Raw genomic sequence first — 19,613 nt, forward strand, 5'->3', positions numbered from 1 at the left:
CCAGGGTGCGTGGCAGAACATACCCAGAATTGAAGGATGCTAAAAAAAAAAAAAAAAACTAAATGGGATACAGCTCAGAAACAGTGGGGAGGAAAGAGATGAAGAGCCACCAGAAGGCTGCATATACCAGCTCTTGCAAGTTTTTTTTGTTTTTTTACCCTTGGCAAACTTCCTTTAAATAAACATTGGAGTCAATATGCTAAAATAATTTGAATGGCCAATCACATCCAAAGGAAAAAAAAAAACTTCAAATTGAAAATGTACATTTGCTAAAAAAAAAATAATTTTCTTAAGGTAAATCCCTATGGTGTCCCAGCTAACCAGAGGCCTTGGACAGTAGAACATTTCTACACTGTGTACATAATAGACAAAACACATTTTTACTTTGATCTAATAAATGTCTCTGTACCAGGTTTTGTTAGAGAGAATATTAAAAGTTTCCAGATACATTCACCATTTTAGCAATTAAAAAAAAAAACTCAACGTCAATAACGCAAGATGCCCCTAAAAAGATGTACAAACTATAAACCAGAAGGTTACATTCCCCTTTCTTGTAGTACACAATTCATTTCAGGTTAATGAATATTGATGCTATGTCTTACATTTATTAATGGGTTTATACTTTGCCTATAATCTTACTGACATTCTGGGTAATAATTTGGATACGTAAAAAAAGTGTGCTGTCACCTTTTAAGGGGTTACTATGAATCGATTATCCTTTGCAAACATCCATTGGTGATATTAACTGCAGAACTTACTAAAGGAGAAGCTCTATTTCTCCAGAATTTCAGCAAATGTTATGTTTTGTAAAAACACGAACATTTACAACCTCCCATCTGCTGTCTAGCTCAGTGTTTCTCAACCAGGGCTCCTCCAGAGGTTGACAGCGTTTCCTTGAGCAATGAGCAGTTTGTGTTCGTTAAACTGACCCGAGAGACACAAATCTTCATTTTGTCTATCTGTAAGGATGGCATTCTTCCCACTGACCATGTACAACAAGCCAATGTACTGTGAGCAGCAGATATAGATTCATACAAGGGGATTCCCCCAGGACAGAAAGTATTTGGGGGGTTCTCACAGTTCTGGAAACTGTTGTAGAGGTTCAACAAAATATTTTTTATAGCATTCACACAAAACATGAACACAACAGATGTTTAAATACATTTGTTCCCATGTTCAGTTTTATTAACAAAAAGTGCAACAGGTAAATGAACATTAAAAATAAAATGTAAACCATCTATAAAATAATAATTCACAAGTAAAAGGACAATGACAAGTTTAAATACATACATCCCATATATATAGCTTGTACCAACTGTTTAGGCAACATTAACAATACAAACAGTAGCAGCAACAGGTTTGGCAATATTAACTCTCAGCTGTAATAGACAAGGAAAGCTGCAACAACCCTTGAGTTTGGTTATAAATTTGAATGAAAAAGACTTCAAATTATATTAAAATACTACCAATTAAATAATTTTAACATTGCAAACAAGATGACTAACAATTTTACCATTGGTGGTACAAAATGGAAATCCCTCAAATATGTAGCAATGACTAGTGACACAGAAAGTAATACAATATAAAATATGCCATCACAAGTGCAAGATATTTATGTCCATAGGGTATTTATCATTAAACACAAGGCGTTGGTAAAGAAGCAAAATAAACAGATACTTTACACACCTATTCTCTAGTAGAGGAGTAAGTTTATGTGGTATGCAGAATAGAATATGATGCACTAACACAATGAGCTATAGATCACATGTTATTGTATGAATTCACAAACCGTAACTAATGCAATGCTTTCACTGCTTTCAGTGCCTAAACTCTGCTCTCAAATGGTACTGGGTGGTCTCCAGTGTGCAAGTTCACATGCTGGCTACTATGACTGCAGAAAATTCATTGTCAGGTCTTCTCTGCAGTCCTACAGAGCTGTAAGCTGATGGCTAGCGATAGCATTTCAGCATCTACCCAATACCAGAGAATCAAGCTGGGAAGGGAATAAGCCTTTAACTTCAGCATGTAAGTAAAAAAAAAAATACATGTGCTTGTGTGAAGATGGAAAGTGCATACAGTTTTTAATCTTTACAAGTTTATAAATATGAAGGTAAGTCCAAAGATGTGCAGTGTGCCACCACCCTTTATGACAGCAGTAATAATAATTTGATATAAGGATGTACATTTACCCACAGATACAAAAGCATTCACCTGATCCTATCAAAACCCAAATGTCTAATAATGGTGTGTAACACTGTACACTATTGCTCATAGCACAATGAAGGTAAATAAGTCATTGGAAAGAACAGTTCAGGTTGTTTGGTATGAAGTCTTTACTAGCATACATCCCTACCTATATCAAGAATTAACTTCTCTGATCTGGATACTGCTGCTTACCTTTAGTTAAAATAGAAGTGCCCAAATGATTTAACTAAAAAATAAAAAGCATAACCATGAAGGGTCAAAACATTGAACTCTACACTGCACATTTATTCGCTATCAACATTCTTAGAATGAGTGCAAGTCTACCAATATCAGCTCCCATGCATTAATAGCAAGCACCAGTCTGTTATCTCTACAAAGTATACGAAGAAGAGAAAATTTACCTTTTATAACACATCACAATAGAAGGAGATTTATATATGAGCTTTACAGTAAGACATTAGATATATCCGTGTAGCAGTAGTGGGTTGAAAATGAACAGGAGAAGTTGAATTGTTGACACGCAGTTCTTTTTACAGATTTCTAGATATTTGTAGCTCAATCTTGGATCTCAAACCTACATTTTTAAAACTTTTGTATATTTATGCATTTCCAGGCACTACACATGTAGTCAACACTTCTCAGTGTTAAAACATTTAGGGGAAAAACATCGGCTTGGGGGGGAAAAAAAAGGGAAAGGCTAGGAAAGTTTAAGAAACTAAATGAAGAACTGAACGTCAGCTTTTTCTTTATCAGTTAGGTTATTGCTGATCACATCAATCTTGTAGCACCAATTCAGCACTTGTATGTGGATGGAAAAGGCTTTTTATATCATTCTATTTCAGAAGATACAAGCATTGTATTATTGCCTTTACCATGCCTTAGGCCATGTTTAATAAATACTCACAATACAGGCACATGTGCAAAGTTGTCATGCCCATGATAAAGGAAATCTGAGCTCTCTTGTAATTAGTCCAGATGATGGCATACTTTTTGGTGGAAAACCACAAACAGGTAAAACAAAAATAAATAACATGAATAGAATCTGCATATTTATGGCGCTTTTGTTGGCCTTAAAATGATCTGACATCTAAAACGTTGGTCACTAAAAAAAAAAAAAATGAAGATAGAGATATGGGCCTGGAGCCACTGGTGCCAGCCACTTGTTATATTGGATAGAGAATCTCCCACCAGTTGCTATATTACTGCTTTGAACTGTGACAGGACAGCACCCAGTGGGGAAGGGGGGGAACACTATCCCAATACATATATAGTTGTATAATGGCATTATTCTCTAAGGTGAGCATAATTTATTTTTTTATAGAATGCGACCAAGGTAGTGGTGGGGTTCAGAACTCTAATGATACAGTTTGTCAATGTGGAAAGTAAAACGAGTAAGTGGGTCAGGCCATCAATATCCAGACATAACCATAAAATTAAATCTAGATCGTTTAGCCTTCTACCGACAGGCAACTGATCAACTCTGCATATGGAGAGTTACAGTAGTAAATAATTGCTCTTTTTTCAGAATAATAAAGATACCCTTTTATTTGGAGAGGTTTGGATTTTATTCATCCCTTTTCTGCACTGTTCTAATCACAAGGGATTTCTTTTCATATCATGTTTACAATGGGAGGGGGTACTCAGCTGCTTCTTTGATGTGATTTATGAAGGCCCCATGTGTAGCATTGATCGTCATTGCCATTGCAGGCAACCTAAATAAATAACAGTGTATATGCATCCTACAGAGAGGAAATCTTTAAGTAGTCTAGTGTTCAGCCTGCAGTCCACAGAACTGTTCTTCGCCAAATTACCTGTGTCAAAAAAAGAAACACCAATGAATATCATCATACTGTACATTAACAGATGACTTCAGCTCTAATCCATGCAGAAACACCATGACCATTTTCTTACTTAATGCTGATCCTGCTCATTACCATTGCATCATGCCTGTCAGCTCAGATTTGCATCCTTCCTGCAAAAGGGGACAAGGAAGGTTCATAAGCTGCACAGCAGTGCCTGCCAATACTCCTCCTCATTGTTTTTCTAGCATTAAAAGAATGGCAGGTCTCCAGGGAAATCCCCTGGATGGCTTAAAGACCAATACATTTGAGCCTGAATGGGTAACCTTCCAGTATGAGGCATCATTTGTAATGTATGGATCCTCCCTAATTTTAGGGGGGGGGGGGATATCAGTACTATTCATAATAAAACACAATTAAATGTATTTTCCTCTACTTCCTGCCTTGTAGATACAACTAAAATTACCTGGAAATTTTTATTAGGTTGGGGAAATTATTAGACGCTGGAACATTTCCTTTTCTGTGATGGCTCAAAAGTTTGTATTTTCATGACAAGGGTAATAAGAAAAACAAACTTAGAGTTACTCCCTTTTCTTTATGGACTTTTTCTCTTCTCTGTGCTGAGCATGCCACACCATCTCATTCTGTACTCTGCTCTTTCAGTGTATACACAGATTTTTTACAGATATTTGTAACATACGTTCCCCACCTTTACAACATGTCCAGCAAAAGTGACAAGTACAAAGGTTGGAATACATAGTAACAGGGGTGGTCGCAGTAGTCAGCTTTTTTTTTTTGGTTTTAATCTTTCTTCGAAAAGAAATTTCTGCTTTACTTTCATAAGGGTTACATAAAGCGGAGCTTTAATCTGTCCCTTAAGGACACAACCCACCCACTCTCCCAATCACAAGCTCAGACCTGCTTGCTAAACATCCTGGAGGGACAGTGGCGCAGGGCTGTGGACTTAAATTTTGTCTGTCCTACTGTCTCCCCCAGAATTTAGCAAGCCGGTCTAAGTCCCCTGCGATGGGAGAGTGGGCAGGGTCCGGCATCATGACGTCACTATGGGGGAAGTTTCTTCCCCTTTGAGTGACACCTGGCTCCCTGCACATGCGCGGTCCGGATTCCATGGATTCAGTGGTCTGTGAGGTCGGAAAGTTGGCGACCACTGTGCTATAACACCGGCCCTACATGTGGGTACAAATGCACAGCCCAGGATAGAACATAGAAAAATGTATACAGTAATACCAAATAAATTATTGTTTCACCTTCCACTTTCCTCTTCAGCAGCAAAATGAAGGTCTTCTGAGCTTATATTATTGTCATCTGGAAAAGAACAGCCTTGATCTGCAGAAAAATAATGATGTGTTTGATATTTAGTCACATTTTCTTCGTGCCATACATTGCTCTAGCATTTGGGTTTAAAATAAAAACTTTTTGATGGCTTTGAAGAAAAAAACTCTTTGCATCTGTTACACTATTGTAGTCTTTCACCAGAAATATTAAAGAACACCCTGCACCAGATGAGGCTTTACAGTTTTATAGGCAAAATCATAAAAGCACCAAGGAATATAAAATTCTGGGTTTATTCTTCAGGAGGCAATTTTAAGCTTCTAACCAATAGGAGGAAGAGAAACCCCACTTGTAGGGCCACCAGGGCCTAGATTAAACTCTATGTATACTACATACACATCAGGCCTGCTGGACCACATGATAAAGCATGCATTGTAAATGTGCTATATATTGTACTAAAGCTAAAACTGCCACATGTTTGGTGAATTGAAACGAGTTTACAATGAAAACACAATTTGTCAAATTGGAATGTGCATACAGAGATATGGCTAGGATGATGTTACATGTAAGTCAAAGCTTTCTATTTACATGTTGTATTCCCCCACCCCCACATTTTCTTCCTTTTTTAATGTGATGAGTATTCCACTGATCTCTTTCTGCTTTTTTTAATCTTGGCTCAGTTTGATTTGCCCAGGTTGTGACAGCCATACTTTTTCTCTTTTTGTTTTAAATAAAATATACATATCCTTTGCCTGCCAGTCTTTTAAACACAACTTTGGACCATTTTATTTAAAGCAACTGTTTATTTAGGATTTACCATTTCTGTAATCGTTAAATTACAATAAAATATAACACCAGCTTTCCAAATCTGTTCCATTGTATTTGCATTTCAGCAAGCAGCTGTGCACCATACAATTTCTGCAAAATGTTTTTAGAGTTTACCCACTCAGGGTAACCAGTTGCTTTTTAATATTACACAGTATTTATATATAGCACCAACATGTTACGCGGCACCTTACAAAGTACATAGTCATGTCACCTATATCTATAATATCCGATAATAAATATGGTTAGTTATTCCAAAGTGTCATAAAGCACTGTGAGACCTTTAATAGGAGTTCTAGCTGACATGAGTGAAGACGACGCAACATGACTGCAAGCTCAGAAATTGCAACGTACATATCGCCACCTAGTGTTTCCTGTGCAACTCACTAGTCACTTGGCTAGTCGTAGCCAACAACAACTATTTGCCATTGAAAGCTATGATATTACAGGTCAAATAAAGTTGTGATTGGGTTGAGTGACTGCAGAAAAAACCTAGGAAAGCTACTGAAGGAGGGGTATCAAACTATATCCAATAAAATGAATAATGTGAAAGTAGACAACAAGCACTTAACATATTATTGTTTTAACTGTGTTAGTGGTACATCACACACAGCTAAATTGCATAGTTCCAAGTCAATGGTAAATCGGTTACACATTTGCTGTAGACTAGTGATTTTCAACCACTGTGCCAAGGCAGAGAGATCTTCAGGTGTAGAGTGGGAAATTATCCAATTACAATTGTCGAGTGTCTGTGCTGTAGTAACTGGCAGCGTAATGTAATACTCTTCCATGTCAGTGGGTGGCAGTAGGTAGCTCAATTGCCTTGTTTATTCTTAGAGACAAGAGATAAAACTACAGAGTGTCATTTTGTAACATTTTAGATTTGTGGTGTGCTGCCGTTGCTCAAAAAAGGTTGAAAAACACTGCGGTAGACAGTTTCTGAACCAGTAAACAGAGGATATGCAGATTAATGCTGGATGACTTAAAGCAAGGTGACATCTCTAAACGTTAAATAGATATAATTGTTTTATTTGTCTAAGCAAGTAGATTCCTTGAAATGCGAGGTGAATGAAATGATATAGAGTTTTGTTTTCCAGATACACAGTATGTATGCAAGTGATTCACTTGATGTAAACATATAAAAATATATTCTAAAAATCTTTTTGAGTAGTTTAAATATAAAAAGGTTCATCATATAAGCAGTTCAGTCTTCTAATATACAGTGTTTTACTCTTTGTTATAGTACAAGTCTAAGTTAGATAATTTATTGGAACAAATATGCTTTCTATCTGGCTCCATGCTACCTGAACTGTATAGTTACATAGAAGTACATAGATTTTCTTTGGGGTAGTAACAGCTTCCTCTGGCAGCCTTCCTATTTTATTTAAAAATACAGTATGGTGGGTGATAGTGTTGGCAGAGCCTGACTTGGAAACATGTATAACGTGTCCCAAATCTATAAAGAATGAAGTGTGTACTTTGTATTTACAATAGGAAGCTGCTTTGCCACTCACTTCACATTGACTTCAGCTATTGTAAGGTAAGAGGCTTAGAGAGAACATTTTCCTGTACAATTGCATCTTCACTTGTAATTGCACAGCAAGATAGGTCACCTTGCCATGGTTGTCATGATAATCAACTGCTCCTTCAACAGCTACACATCTGGTGGTGAGTACTAAAACCTAAAATATTTTTTTTAATGTAAGTTATAAAACAAGCTGCAGCTTAGGTAGGGTATACATGGGTATTGCCTGCTGACTTTGCAACTTGAAAGAAATTTGGAACTTGAAAATAAATCAGCAATTATAATATCGGAATCTACTTTCAGGAGATGAAGACTCTCACCATCAGCTGAAGGTTGTGTAGTGAATGTTTCATTGAAGCCAGTGCAATTAAGGCTTTCTTCTTGTTCTTCATTTTCTGTATCACACTCAATGTCACTGTCACTGCTCATACCAGGCAAAATGTGCAGAACATGCTTGGAGCACAGTGTAGCTGTCAGAATAAAGAAAGAAAAAGATCAGAACATAATATCTAGTAAGCCAATCACAACATAGAACAACATCTAAAGTAAATACATTCCATTCTGTGTAATCAGCACTGTGTTTTGTGATGAATAATAGGCAATCTATTAATGGCTGAAGCACTGAAATTGTTAATCCGGTAATCTTGCAAATGAGACTAAATAGTACAGTAGAACACATCACGCTGCAGTGACTAAGCGTGAAAAACGTCTCCTATACTATGTCACTGAAAGACCTTCTCTAAATGCCAACACCTACACACTTTTCACATGCTGCAGATAAGGATGGATGCTGGCACCTTAATATAAGTTCTCTACTACAAGCTATCTGTCATTGAAATTCAAATGAGTGCAGGGGTGGAAGAATACAGAGATTTAGAAAGAAATAAACAAAACACCTTTGTATTACAGATCACTTACAAAAATCAAGATGTATGCAGCTAACACAGCCAGCAAACAATAGATGTTGTTAGGAATTGTTGCAGAATTGCTTCAAGTAAGCTTTTGGATTCAGATCGCACATTTTTTTTCCTTAGTGTGTGTTTAGAAACGTAACAAATTTCAACACATAAATTTTGATTTATGTTTGGGAACACTTTGTTTTCCACCTGCAGCTTGCATTTTCACATAGAATGTAGGGGGTTCACAATATGGTGCATTAGGGAACAGAGTGGTTGAAAGCCTCTTCTACCAAGCGTTATAATTTGCTGGCAGTGAAATCTTGAATGCCCCACCCTCACTCACCCACCTGGCTAGCATACAAAGACAGCTAGTAATGGAAAAATTAACAAGGAAACCACTTAGTCATTTAAAGGTAACCAGGTATAGGAGAAATATGTGGTGGTTAAAACCTCCTAATGAAAACACTAGTTGTCGGGCTGTCATACTGACCTAATTTATATACCAAAAGGAATGACACTTTAACAACTGTAATCCTGCAACCACGTGACTAAATGAACAGAATACCAATGCCTGTAAGAAACAAGGGCTCGATAACCAATGTAAAACAACATTAAAAGCAAAATCAGAAAAAAGGCGCATGCGACTGGCCCTGTGTCATATACAGTGCGGATACCACTGCCAGACAACTAGCTGAGCGCACGCCACTACCAGCAAGGTCACCAGATCCAGGCAACTTGACATACTGGTTGCAAACCTGCACTGGCGATCGCATATACCGCAATGTCAGCATGAATAAGTAGAGGGAGGGGAAAATGAAAAATCAAAAAGCAATATATAACCACTGTGCCACTAAACATCAAGAAAACAGTTAAATGCAACTGGTATTTCCTCAGTACTGTGCTAGTAAGTGTAAGTGCTAATAATTCTAGATGTTACAATAAATTGTAAATTCAATGTAAAAAGATTTTATTGAATATAGGATTTCCGTTGGTACATTAGCCTAAAGAAATTAAGTCTCTCATCAGTCCATTTAGTAGTGATTTCAATGAGATCTTCATGTAAATTCTGGGTATATACACAGTACACACCGTGCTGCCAAAACACTTCTCCCTACCATCAGTTACATTAACCTCAAAAAACAGTTGCCGTGCTTGTTAGATACAATTAGGTGGTAGGACAATTGGAAACATGCAATGCACAGCAACCAACTATACAGCACACATTAATGTATAAAGCGTTCCCTCTGCTTCTTGGAGTACAGAGAGTTTATGCTCTACCGAAGCCACATATACACCTAAAAAGCTAGTCATAACTGCTGTATAGCAAACCAAACAAACTTCTTCCAAATGTCTTCTGACAGGGTAAACAGTTCATAATTACTGATGAAAATATAACAGGGAAAACCACAAACAAGGAGCTTTGTATAACAAATTGTGTTTATTTTATATACTTGTTGGTTAAAAAAAATGTTTTATAATTACATCCTAGTGCCTATTCAGTGCTGCAGGATATCAAACAGTTAACATTTTTGTAACTTGCTAGCTTTAAACTAAAATGTTTCATGCAGGCCCAATTTATCAACTGAAACAGGCATATAGATTTATTACATACAACTATCCCTAAACAGTAGTTATTTCAGCTCATCAAATTAAAATGGATACCAAACTCTTCAAATCATGGTTTTGAATTAAATGAGCAAGTTTTAGTATATTTACATTTTATGAAATTCATACAACTCTAAATACATGCATTTTTTTTTTTACTTTACCTTCATCAGGATAAGGGGAAGCGCCATCAGATAACACAGGATTTATGTCCCCAGCTTCTTGGTCACTATCCAGGCTGCCTGCTTGTGAATTGTCTTTTCCACTCCATCCTTTGGAGTTTGACCTTTGAATTCAGAAGATTCCATTTATAAATTAAATTTAAAAAAATAGTAGCAATGACAAAAGTAATTTGGTCTTTGAATGAAGAAGTGAATGAGTCACAACCCGCACACTACCCTTATTTACCTCTCTGGAGACAAAGCCACGACTGTTTACGAGTGTCAGTACGCTAGTTGCTGCCACTCGACTCCTCTCAGTAAGGTAAATAGGGGTTAGATTTTCATTTATTTCATCTAATTGCTTTTGTATTTATGTATTTTAGTATTAAGCAGTGTTTAAATTAATTTATACAGCCCAATCAATGTGTAATATGCCAATAACAATAGGATTTTTTTTCATAGGAATGGATTAACCATTTTCCTTTTATTTCTTATGGGAAAAATGTGTTTGGTATAAATCCAAGGATCTAGAAACAGATTAAGGACTTATACCAAGGTACCACTGTATTTGGAAACAATCTAGCTATAAATTTCGATTATAAATTTCACCAATGTCCTGACATGAAGAAAGAAAGAAAACCACTCACCCTAATGTCACTATTTTTCTGGACTTTTCCAGGCACATTGCTTGTATTTCAGCACCGAGTAGGTCTGCCTGTCTCTCGTCTGCTTTAGAACTAGAAGGCGCTTCAGGACTCCCATTATTTAGAGACCTTGGTGATCCATGTCTGCTTCCATTCTTGGTTCCACTGTTACAACCTTAAGACAAAAAGTTGTTTTACATTATGGATGAGGTTACTAAATAAATAAATTATATATATACACACACACACACATATATATATATATATATATATATATATATATATATATATATATACACACACACACACATATATATATATATATATATATATATTTTACACATTCACATTCTAAACAAGTAGTAAATGAACTTAAAACCAGACCATGATGACATCAGTAGCATATCTTTAGTCAGATTGCCTTACTTGGTATGCACACATATTGACCTAGGTTCCTTGGATCGGGGCCTGACCCAACCCCCTAGGGCTCAGCTCTACAGATCAATGTAATGGGCCATTAGTGTAATCCAAAATGTACTCCTCCCATCTCCTAAATTCAAAGAAAGTGAATATTCTTCAATTCAAAGCTTTATGATATACTACTTTAAACGTGACACAAAAAATAATTTAAAAAATACATATGTTGATTACAATAGCATTACCTAAACAATAGCTAAACCAATAATGACTAAAAATACCTACATCTGGGTGTCTTTTAAGACAAGTCTCTTGCAGCTATTTATTTTTTTGATCCTGTAGTAGTTCTTGGCAAGACCTGGCCTCCTAGTTTAGATGGGAACCCCTGCTTAAAGGTCAGTTTTAGGCTTTGCTACTGATTGTTAAAAAATGATTCAAAGTCCAGACATAAGCTACGTACACACTTCCAATTTTTATCGTTGGAAAACGAACGACGAACGATCCTGCACGATATCTACGAACGATCGTATAGCACCGATCCTGCACATAGAGATAACGACACGATCGTTCGTAGATATTGTACACACAATAGATACGATCGTTTGAGCGATAGAGGAACTATGTGCACGACAGGAAAGTGAACGAACGTTCGTTCATTACGCATGCTCAGAACATGGACGATCAACGAACGACCGTACACACGAACGATGTTCAACGATCGTCGTCCAATCCGATCCGCCGGTCCGGTCGTTCGTTTCCAACAACTTTCCTCGTTCGTCGGCGTCGTTGGTTACTTTTTTACGAACGATTTTTTGCCCAATCGATCGTTCGTCGTTCGATTGGAACGATAAAAATTGGAAGTGTGTACGCACCTATAGTTGTAGGTTTATGGTCAATGATCTAATGTAAGATGAATCTCTCATACTGGAGGCCCCTCTATTGTAGTTTTTTTCTAGAATCACTCCCTATTTGGCTCTCTTTTTTACCATGACTCAAATCACCATCAGATTCTCAGTCCCTGATGTAGAAAATTAGCCAAATGATGCACACATCATTACTTAGCTTTGGTTAAAAGTAGCATTTCACAAACCTACACATTTCTGATGTGCTCAAATGTATTTTTTCATGTGTGTAAAAAGAAGTTAAGTAGATAGTTAGATAGAAGTTAAGAAGATGTAGAGGTGAGTAGATTCTGGCTCCATAAACAATGTTTGGAAGTGGAACTATATAAAGATGTGATGAGGTCTTATTTTCCAATGCCTGTGGAATAAACAAGCTAAACATCCTTGTGCTCAGCATGTCTACAGCCTGAGTGAAAGGATGGAGTGTGATTTTCTGCACTGTGAGGATTTCTGAATATGTCCTTCATGATCAGTCAATGCAGGCAGGGGGTGTCCAATAGCTTAGCAAATGACCATCAAATGACCTGGCTTAATGAATGGGGAAACATGAATTAGAGAAGTACAAAACAATCATATCAAAACCATCACCTCAAATACATTGTAATATTTATGTTAGTTTCTTTGGTTGTTTACCTTTAATAATATTATGACATAATTAACTAAAAATAGTGTGTTCTATAAATTTTTAAGTTGATTGGTTTAATCTCTTCAAACAAATTTATTTCCCTTGGTATTTGAGGATAAAGATGAAACAAAAAAACAAGTCATTAAGGAAACAAAAAAGAATATTACAATTGAGGATACACTGCAACCAATCCTGTAAAACTGCAAATCAAAATCTCAATAAGATCCATATATTGAACAAAATTTCTGTACAGGAATATTTCTGCCAATTATCAGACATGGTGCCCCTCTAATTTGCACAGACACTGAAATAATCAGAAAGATTACACAGGTCAACAAAAAAGTAGTTTTGATAATCCCCAGAAACCATAACAAACTTTTCTAAATCAGCTTTTCCAGCAGATTTCAGATCTGGTTTCAGTTTTTCCTTTAACACGTACAGTTCCTGAGTTATGAGTACTGTTATAGTAGTGAATGTTCATACATCTTCAGTGTGAAGTAAAATATGGCACACTGTGGTATAGATCTATGATTGATATCTATGATGCGAGTATGATTTTCTTGTGTACTCTTTGTCTGGAGTGTCGCGGTACAGAATTCAGCAGTAGTCAGCCGTCATACTTTCATTCCAGAAACCTTGCTAGCGGTGCTCCATTAACTGAACGTTCAGTTGAAAACGTTTTCTTTGTTCGTCACTCACCATACCAAGATTTTCGAGGAAGAATTCTAAATGTGAGTGCAAGAAATGTATTTTTATGGACATGCGACAACCCAGTTTCTGGTATAAATGAAACAGATTCTGAACTCCTTCCTTGTATGCAAGAGACTTATGTTTGCCCTGGAAATTTTCACAGGCACTTGAATGCTTCCCAAGCTACTCTTTCAGCTTCATTTTTGCAGTGCTTATGTTTGGAAACTTCTCAACAAGGTACTGAAAACCAGTGGAGTTTGATTTAAGCCTTTACAAGGTTCTTCATCAAGCCTAACGTTATATGGAGAGGTGGAAGAAATATGTTATGCAGATCAACCAGAGGCAGAAACTTGACACTGATTGTTCCGGGCTTCTAGGTATCTCTTGGTAGCCAATCACGCTTGACATAATGGTCTCCCGTAGATCGGCTGTCCCACAGGCATGGGAAACACCAAAATTTTGTGAATCCTCCTTGCATTCCCATCAGCAAGCCAATGACCTTTAGATCCCCACAGATGTTCCACTGGTATTTTTTATACTGGATTGCTTCAAGTAGTAACTTCATGTTGTCATAGGACTCCTTTAGGTTAATGAAGTGGGCAATCAGTAAACTTGGTTTGGAATTACCATTATGCAGTAAGACTGCTTTCAAGCTTCTTTTAGAGGAATCAATGAAGATACACCATTCAGATGGAACATGCTCTTGTGACAAACTGTTAAGGAGTGTATTTATATCATGACAGTAGCACAGTGAGCCATCACTAGTGAACAACATTGTCAAGTTATGATTTAGTTTTCTGTAGGGAGTTACAGTTACACCCTTTACAAGTAAGTGCTTCAGTTTAGGCCTTGAAGCAAGAAGTTCTGCTTTGTCTTTGGAGAGATTTAGATCACGAACGAGATCATTCAGCCCTGCTTGTGTAAAGGTCTCTGAATCTTCATCGTCCAAGTAGTAAGGATCAGATGATTCGGGGTTGTAACTGGCTGGAACTCCAGCGCATTCCTCATCACCTTCTACAGATGAAAGTCCATCATGTGGCCCTACCGGAACTGGCAATGAATCATCAAGGGGAACAGGCCTAATTGCAGAATTGCTGCTTAGTTTTACCCGAGAATTCACCTTTGTTGACGCAGCAAAAATAGCAGTCGATTAGATGGTTCGTGGCTCTCTCCACACTATTGGGATTGCAAATGGCATTGCTGCTTTACACCGATTTAGCCAGTCATGCAGTTCATTGGAACAACTGGTACAGATGACATGCGGAGCCGAAGATTTATCCTGGTCATCAAGTGGACAGCGGAAATGTAATTTGTATATCTTTTTAAGTGCTATGGTAATTTGGCAACGTTGTGCTTTCGTTGTGAATGAACTTAGCTGAAATTGTCTGGATCCTTAAGGCAATTTCTAGGCGTGATGATAAATAAAATAAAATCGCAGTTAGTGCGGTCCCTAACGTTATAAAAAGAAAACGGTCGTTAAATGTTGTAATATGTTAAGGCTATTTATAACGAAATTCACACAATACATTATTAGCTGCATCACAAACACTAGGCGTGCTAGAAAAAATACTACTACAAAGCCCACATAAAATTATATCTGATGAAAATGACGTGTTGACCTGTGTTATCAGTAAAACTAAAACTATCCAGAGATTAGTAATCCACCCAGCATATCATTAGAAGATGAGGCATTCAAAAAGATGTCTTCAGTGTTTACCCAGTGAAAAACCTAAACTGATAAACAGTCCCTCCTTTTCCTAATAAAGTTTTGGTAGGAGGATGTCCAAATAAAAATGGCTTGCCAATGTCAGTCGGCCCACTTTTAATCTGCTGAAAATTATCTGAAGCACACAGACCCAAGCGCCTGTTTAGGAAGTCACACTAGAAAGCAAATGACATGTAAATTACCTTCTGAAGAGACTTGACCTTCTCCTTTCACACGATGACCACCATCACCACAGTCCACAGCTCTCCTCAGAGACAGACTCCCTGCTCTTTCACTGGATCTAGAATGCTTGGGGGAATTACATTTCTTACTGGTACCTACAAACAAGTCACAAGGATAATATTATGGAAAAAAAAATATTTGATACATAGTTATGTTTCTCCTGTCTCATTCTCTAGCATCTTATCTCAACAGAGAATATAAGAAACATGTCTCTAATATAAATAATTGTATACAGATTGTGCTATTTCATGTATTCAACAGGAAAGCAACACCCAAAAATGTTATAGGTGATAGCAGGAGTACAGAGAAATGTTTGTCTCAACATACTATAGTCCTCTGTTGCCACCATGAAAAGTGTTAAACCAAAGTTACAACAAATATTTCAAACTAAGCCAGCCTGGGCTAAAGTAAAAAATTATTTACACATATAAATGAGCATCATACCATGGACAAGCCGTGGATGAAAAATACATAAAGAATATTTAAAGTCCAACAACTTTCTTATTTGCTTTATTTTATATAATTAAAAAGTTTGTTTATATTGATTTAATAATTGCAAAAAAAAATCATATTGTTCCTGAAAAGAAATTTAGAGAGGTCCTGTGTGCACTTCAATCATTACCTTCTATGCTGTAGCAATTTGCTGAAGTGGATGAATAGGTAACCAAAAACAAAGTCAGCTGACGCTACTCTGACTCTACAAAAATACAGTATGTTCCTGGACCACAAAAGAGTTTGGAGCGATGTGCATTTCTGGTATATCAACATGTACTTTTCTGTACTTGCAGGGTCTTGTATCCAACAGTTGCCATTTTTCATTGTAGAAATACTGTTATATTATTCCTAATACTGCTGTTTTGGAGCAAATTCTTGTTTACATGCATGCCCTCATATGTTGGCAGCATTGAATTTTCTAGGGCAAGATCTTGATAACGTCCCGAAAGGCCAATACACCATTGGAAAATGAGGACAGAGCATTGTCGCACTATAGAAAGACGTGCTTAAGCAAGGACCTTCCATGGTGAAATCACAGTAATATTTCAATGTAGGTTTAATCACACAAGGAGCAGAAAGCAGCACTGGTATGCATCCTTATCACGGCACGCCAGTGTCTCTTCCAGTGTAAACATATTCTCTGCCTATCATGTTACTTTTCTAAAGAACTTTAGTTTCATAGATAACTAATCTCAGCTGAAAATCTAACAGGATACACCATAAACTACAAATTTCTAGACACCACTGCTAAAATTACAAATAAGCTGATAAAGGGAAAAAAAAGCATTAATGTTGAGTTAGTGTACAAGTAAGATAGGCAGGTATAGTCAAAGTCAGTGCAAGGTTTGTGAAATGACAGAAATCACCATAAAACCAACATTTTTAGGAAATATGCAATATCGGACACAATATTTTTTTTTTATTTAACTTTAACAACTTTACTTTAGTCTTGATGCATAATTTATACCATTATAGGTTAGTCGGACAAAATCAGGGGATTGTGTGGCAAATCAGTTGGTGGATGCTCACATCCTAATTTAAAGAGACATTTAAGTTTAATGACTACCCAAAACTATGTTACTAATGTTACTGCAATACTAAGTGAACATGCCTTCGAGGTTTGATAAATGACTACTTTACCGTAGTACATCATATGAAGAGCGGTAATACCCACCATACCCTATACCTGGAAATTCGAACTGAGGATGGATGGTCAGCAAGAGTGGCAAAGGGAAGGTAAGACCTGGTGTTTAGATCTTGGCAAGTACTGAATTGTGGAGAGAGTGGGATAAGTTGGTGTAGGGAAGAGGATACAGGATACTTAAATAAAAATACTCCTATTCTTCAGACTCCCTTGGCATGGTTAAACTGTTGCGCATTGTAAAGTGAATCAATACTTACTGACCATGCTGAAGCTAGACCATCCCTTTCTGCATCTTACACAAACCTACTACCCAGTGAGGCACTCCATCAAATTCATGTACAAAAATAATTTTTACCTGAATGTGTTTAGAACCCCCTTAAAGTAAATAAAATACTTCTTGGTAAAAGCCTGTAAATAAATGCTTTGCCAACTTGAACACTAGGATGTACTATCCACAGGTAGATGTTCTGAATGCTTTTAACTCATTTTCCAGGGAGCACTGGATGTGTTCTGCTTTTCTGTACTTCATTTTATAGTTAAAGCATTTCTGCATTGCTCAGCAGGAATGAAAGGACTTTAACTATATGTGCAATTCTTTTAGCTATTTATGTAGTTATCAATATTATTAATGTTGCCAGGATAGAAAAAAAAAATATGACCTTACTATAAAATAGTTTTCCTAAAACCTTCATAGTTGGATTGACCTTAAGTAGCCGAAAGTATCTTACAAAGTTGGCATCAGATGTGTTAGAACATCCACCTTGTTGAACTTTGATTTACGTGTGAACAAAATACAGCCTTATAAAATTTGGGGAGGAAAAAGAAAAAAAAAAAAAAAAAGAAGATTAATGTTGGAACGGTCCCTTTACAGAAAACAGTGGAGCCCAATGCATAAACCTGGATGATGGTCTCTCTGTGCCATCCTACACATGGTAGAACAAGAAGCAGCGGCAACCTAATGGGGTTCATCTAGGATAAAAAAGAAGGCAGATCTAGTGGATTTTTCATAGAAGTGTTGAACTAAATCTGTTTGGATAAATTTAAAGCTTGGACGTCCAAGATGGGGTGAACAGTTAACAGGTTTGAATAAAATCCCTAAAACCATTCTGCCCCAAGTACGAGTCACTGACACTTTTACTTTTAAAGGTCAAAAGAACTAAATGGAAATCTGATAACCTGTGGAGGGACACAGGTTAAAAACTGAAAGCTTTGTTTGGAAGGTGAGGAGACATCACATTTCTTTGTAGAATGAAGGCGACTTGGAAGTCTGTTCTTGGCCTTCTATCTCTAAGGGAGATGGGTTTGGTAGCATCCTTATTGACAGTATCAAGAGCTTAACTGAATAGACATTGTACCTCGAAGGCCATGTGGAGCAAGAGCCTTTGAAATGTAGGTTCCAAAATACAACACTTTACTTGTATCATCTGTTCTGACAAGAGTCCCATGTGAAATAGGCTACAGGCTTCCAGTGGAAGGAGAAACATACCACCAATAAAAAGGTCCCATTGCATTTACCCTCGCTTTTAATTTGTTGCTGCAAAAGGAATAAGCAATAAAAGCTAGGGTGTTGGGGGTCCTTGTTACAACCCCAGACACTTGCTGGGGGTTATTTGCACTTATTTGTTTGAGACACACGATGGCTGCACATATTATGAGGACTATATTTAATTTTGAAAAAAATTATGGGTTTACCTGGATGCAATCAGCATAAATTGTTTTTGACGTTTTAAACACAGTCCAGCCCACAACAGTCTTATCAACAGCGAATCAGCCTTTTCTTTCAAGAGATTGAGGGCACCTGCTTTTTTACATAAACCAGAAACAAGTATTTCACTGATAAATGGGCTCATGAAATTTATGAAAGGAACATGGGTCTTTACAGCCTAAAATCTTCAGACAGTGTCAGCTGCCTTTGCTGAGCTACTGAGAATGGCATTAACCCTGGCCAAACCAGCCAAACATAATAGGTTACACGCCAACTTTCATCAGTAACTGCAGTAACATTACCTATTACACACAGCTCTCTTTGATAATGCTAATTTGCTTCTATGTATCAGAAGGTAATGCAAAAGACTCTGAGGTTACTTCAAGTTACTCACAAAGAACAAAAATTCATAAATTCTGATCAAGCAAATTGAATGTAACCTCAGTGTGTTATACAAAAATCTTTAAAATAAAACCACTGAATGTCTTGTATGTAATATCTAGGGGTTCATAACAAATACTGGATTCCATAAACAACAGGCAAGGTCACGTTGGGACCCTGGTCACGTGCCCAAATCTCAAGTGCCCAAATTATAAGTGCAATGGGAATTAATCCAGCCCCCCCAGGTAAAACAGGTACACAGTATTGGTAAATAATAAGCACAGATAAGGTAGGTAATAAGCATAGTGTTTATGGATGACTGTAGAGCCTGAAGGGAACCAAACATTTTT

General features: G+C 37.0%; 1 protein-coding gene across 3 annotated transcripts in view; it reads right to left on the reverse strand.

Moving 5' to 3' along the window:
• Positions 1 to 1,159: 1,159 nt before the first annotated feature.
• Positions 1,160 to 19,613, reverse strand: part of TRIM37 (tripartite motif containing 37) — a 55,249-nt gene continuing 36,795 nt past the window's right edge. For 2 of the 3 annotated variants that reach the window (XM_072416546.1, XM_072416538.1), the window contains exons 20-26: positions 15,499 to 15,633; positions 10,960 to 11,131; positions 10,316 to 10,437; positions 7,968 to 8,117; positions 5,273 to 5,351; positions 4,117 to 4,177; positions 1,160 to 4,016 (exon numbers count right to left, since the gene is read on the reverse strand). In XM_072416546.1, the coding sequence (XP_072272647.1) occupies positions 4,156 to 4,177; positions 5,273 to 5,351; positions 7,968 to 8,117; positions 10,316 to 10,437; positions 10,960 to 11,131; positions 15,499 to 15,633 (680 nt within the window). In that variant the 3' untranslated portion in view covers positions 1,160 to 4,016; positions 4,117 to 4,155. The remainder of the gene's footprint in view (positions 4,017 to 4,116; positions 4,178 to 5,272; positions 5,352 to 7,967; positions 8,118 to 10,315; positions 10,438 to 10,959; positions 11,132 to 15,498; positions 15,634 to 19,613) is intronic. The other variant, XM_072416554.1, reaches the window with a different exon arrangement.

This window comes from Pyxicephalus adspersus, chromosome 1, assembly GCF_032062135.1.
Source record: "Pyxicephalus adspersus chromosome 1, UCB_Pads_2.0, whole genome shotgun sequence".
In the NCBI taxonomy this organism is placed as follows: domain Eukaryota; kingdom Metazoa; phylum Chordata; class Amphibia; order Anura; family Pyxicephalidae; genus Pyxicephalus; species Pyxicephalus adspersus.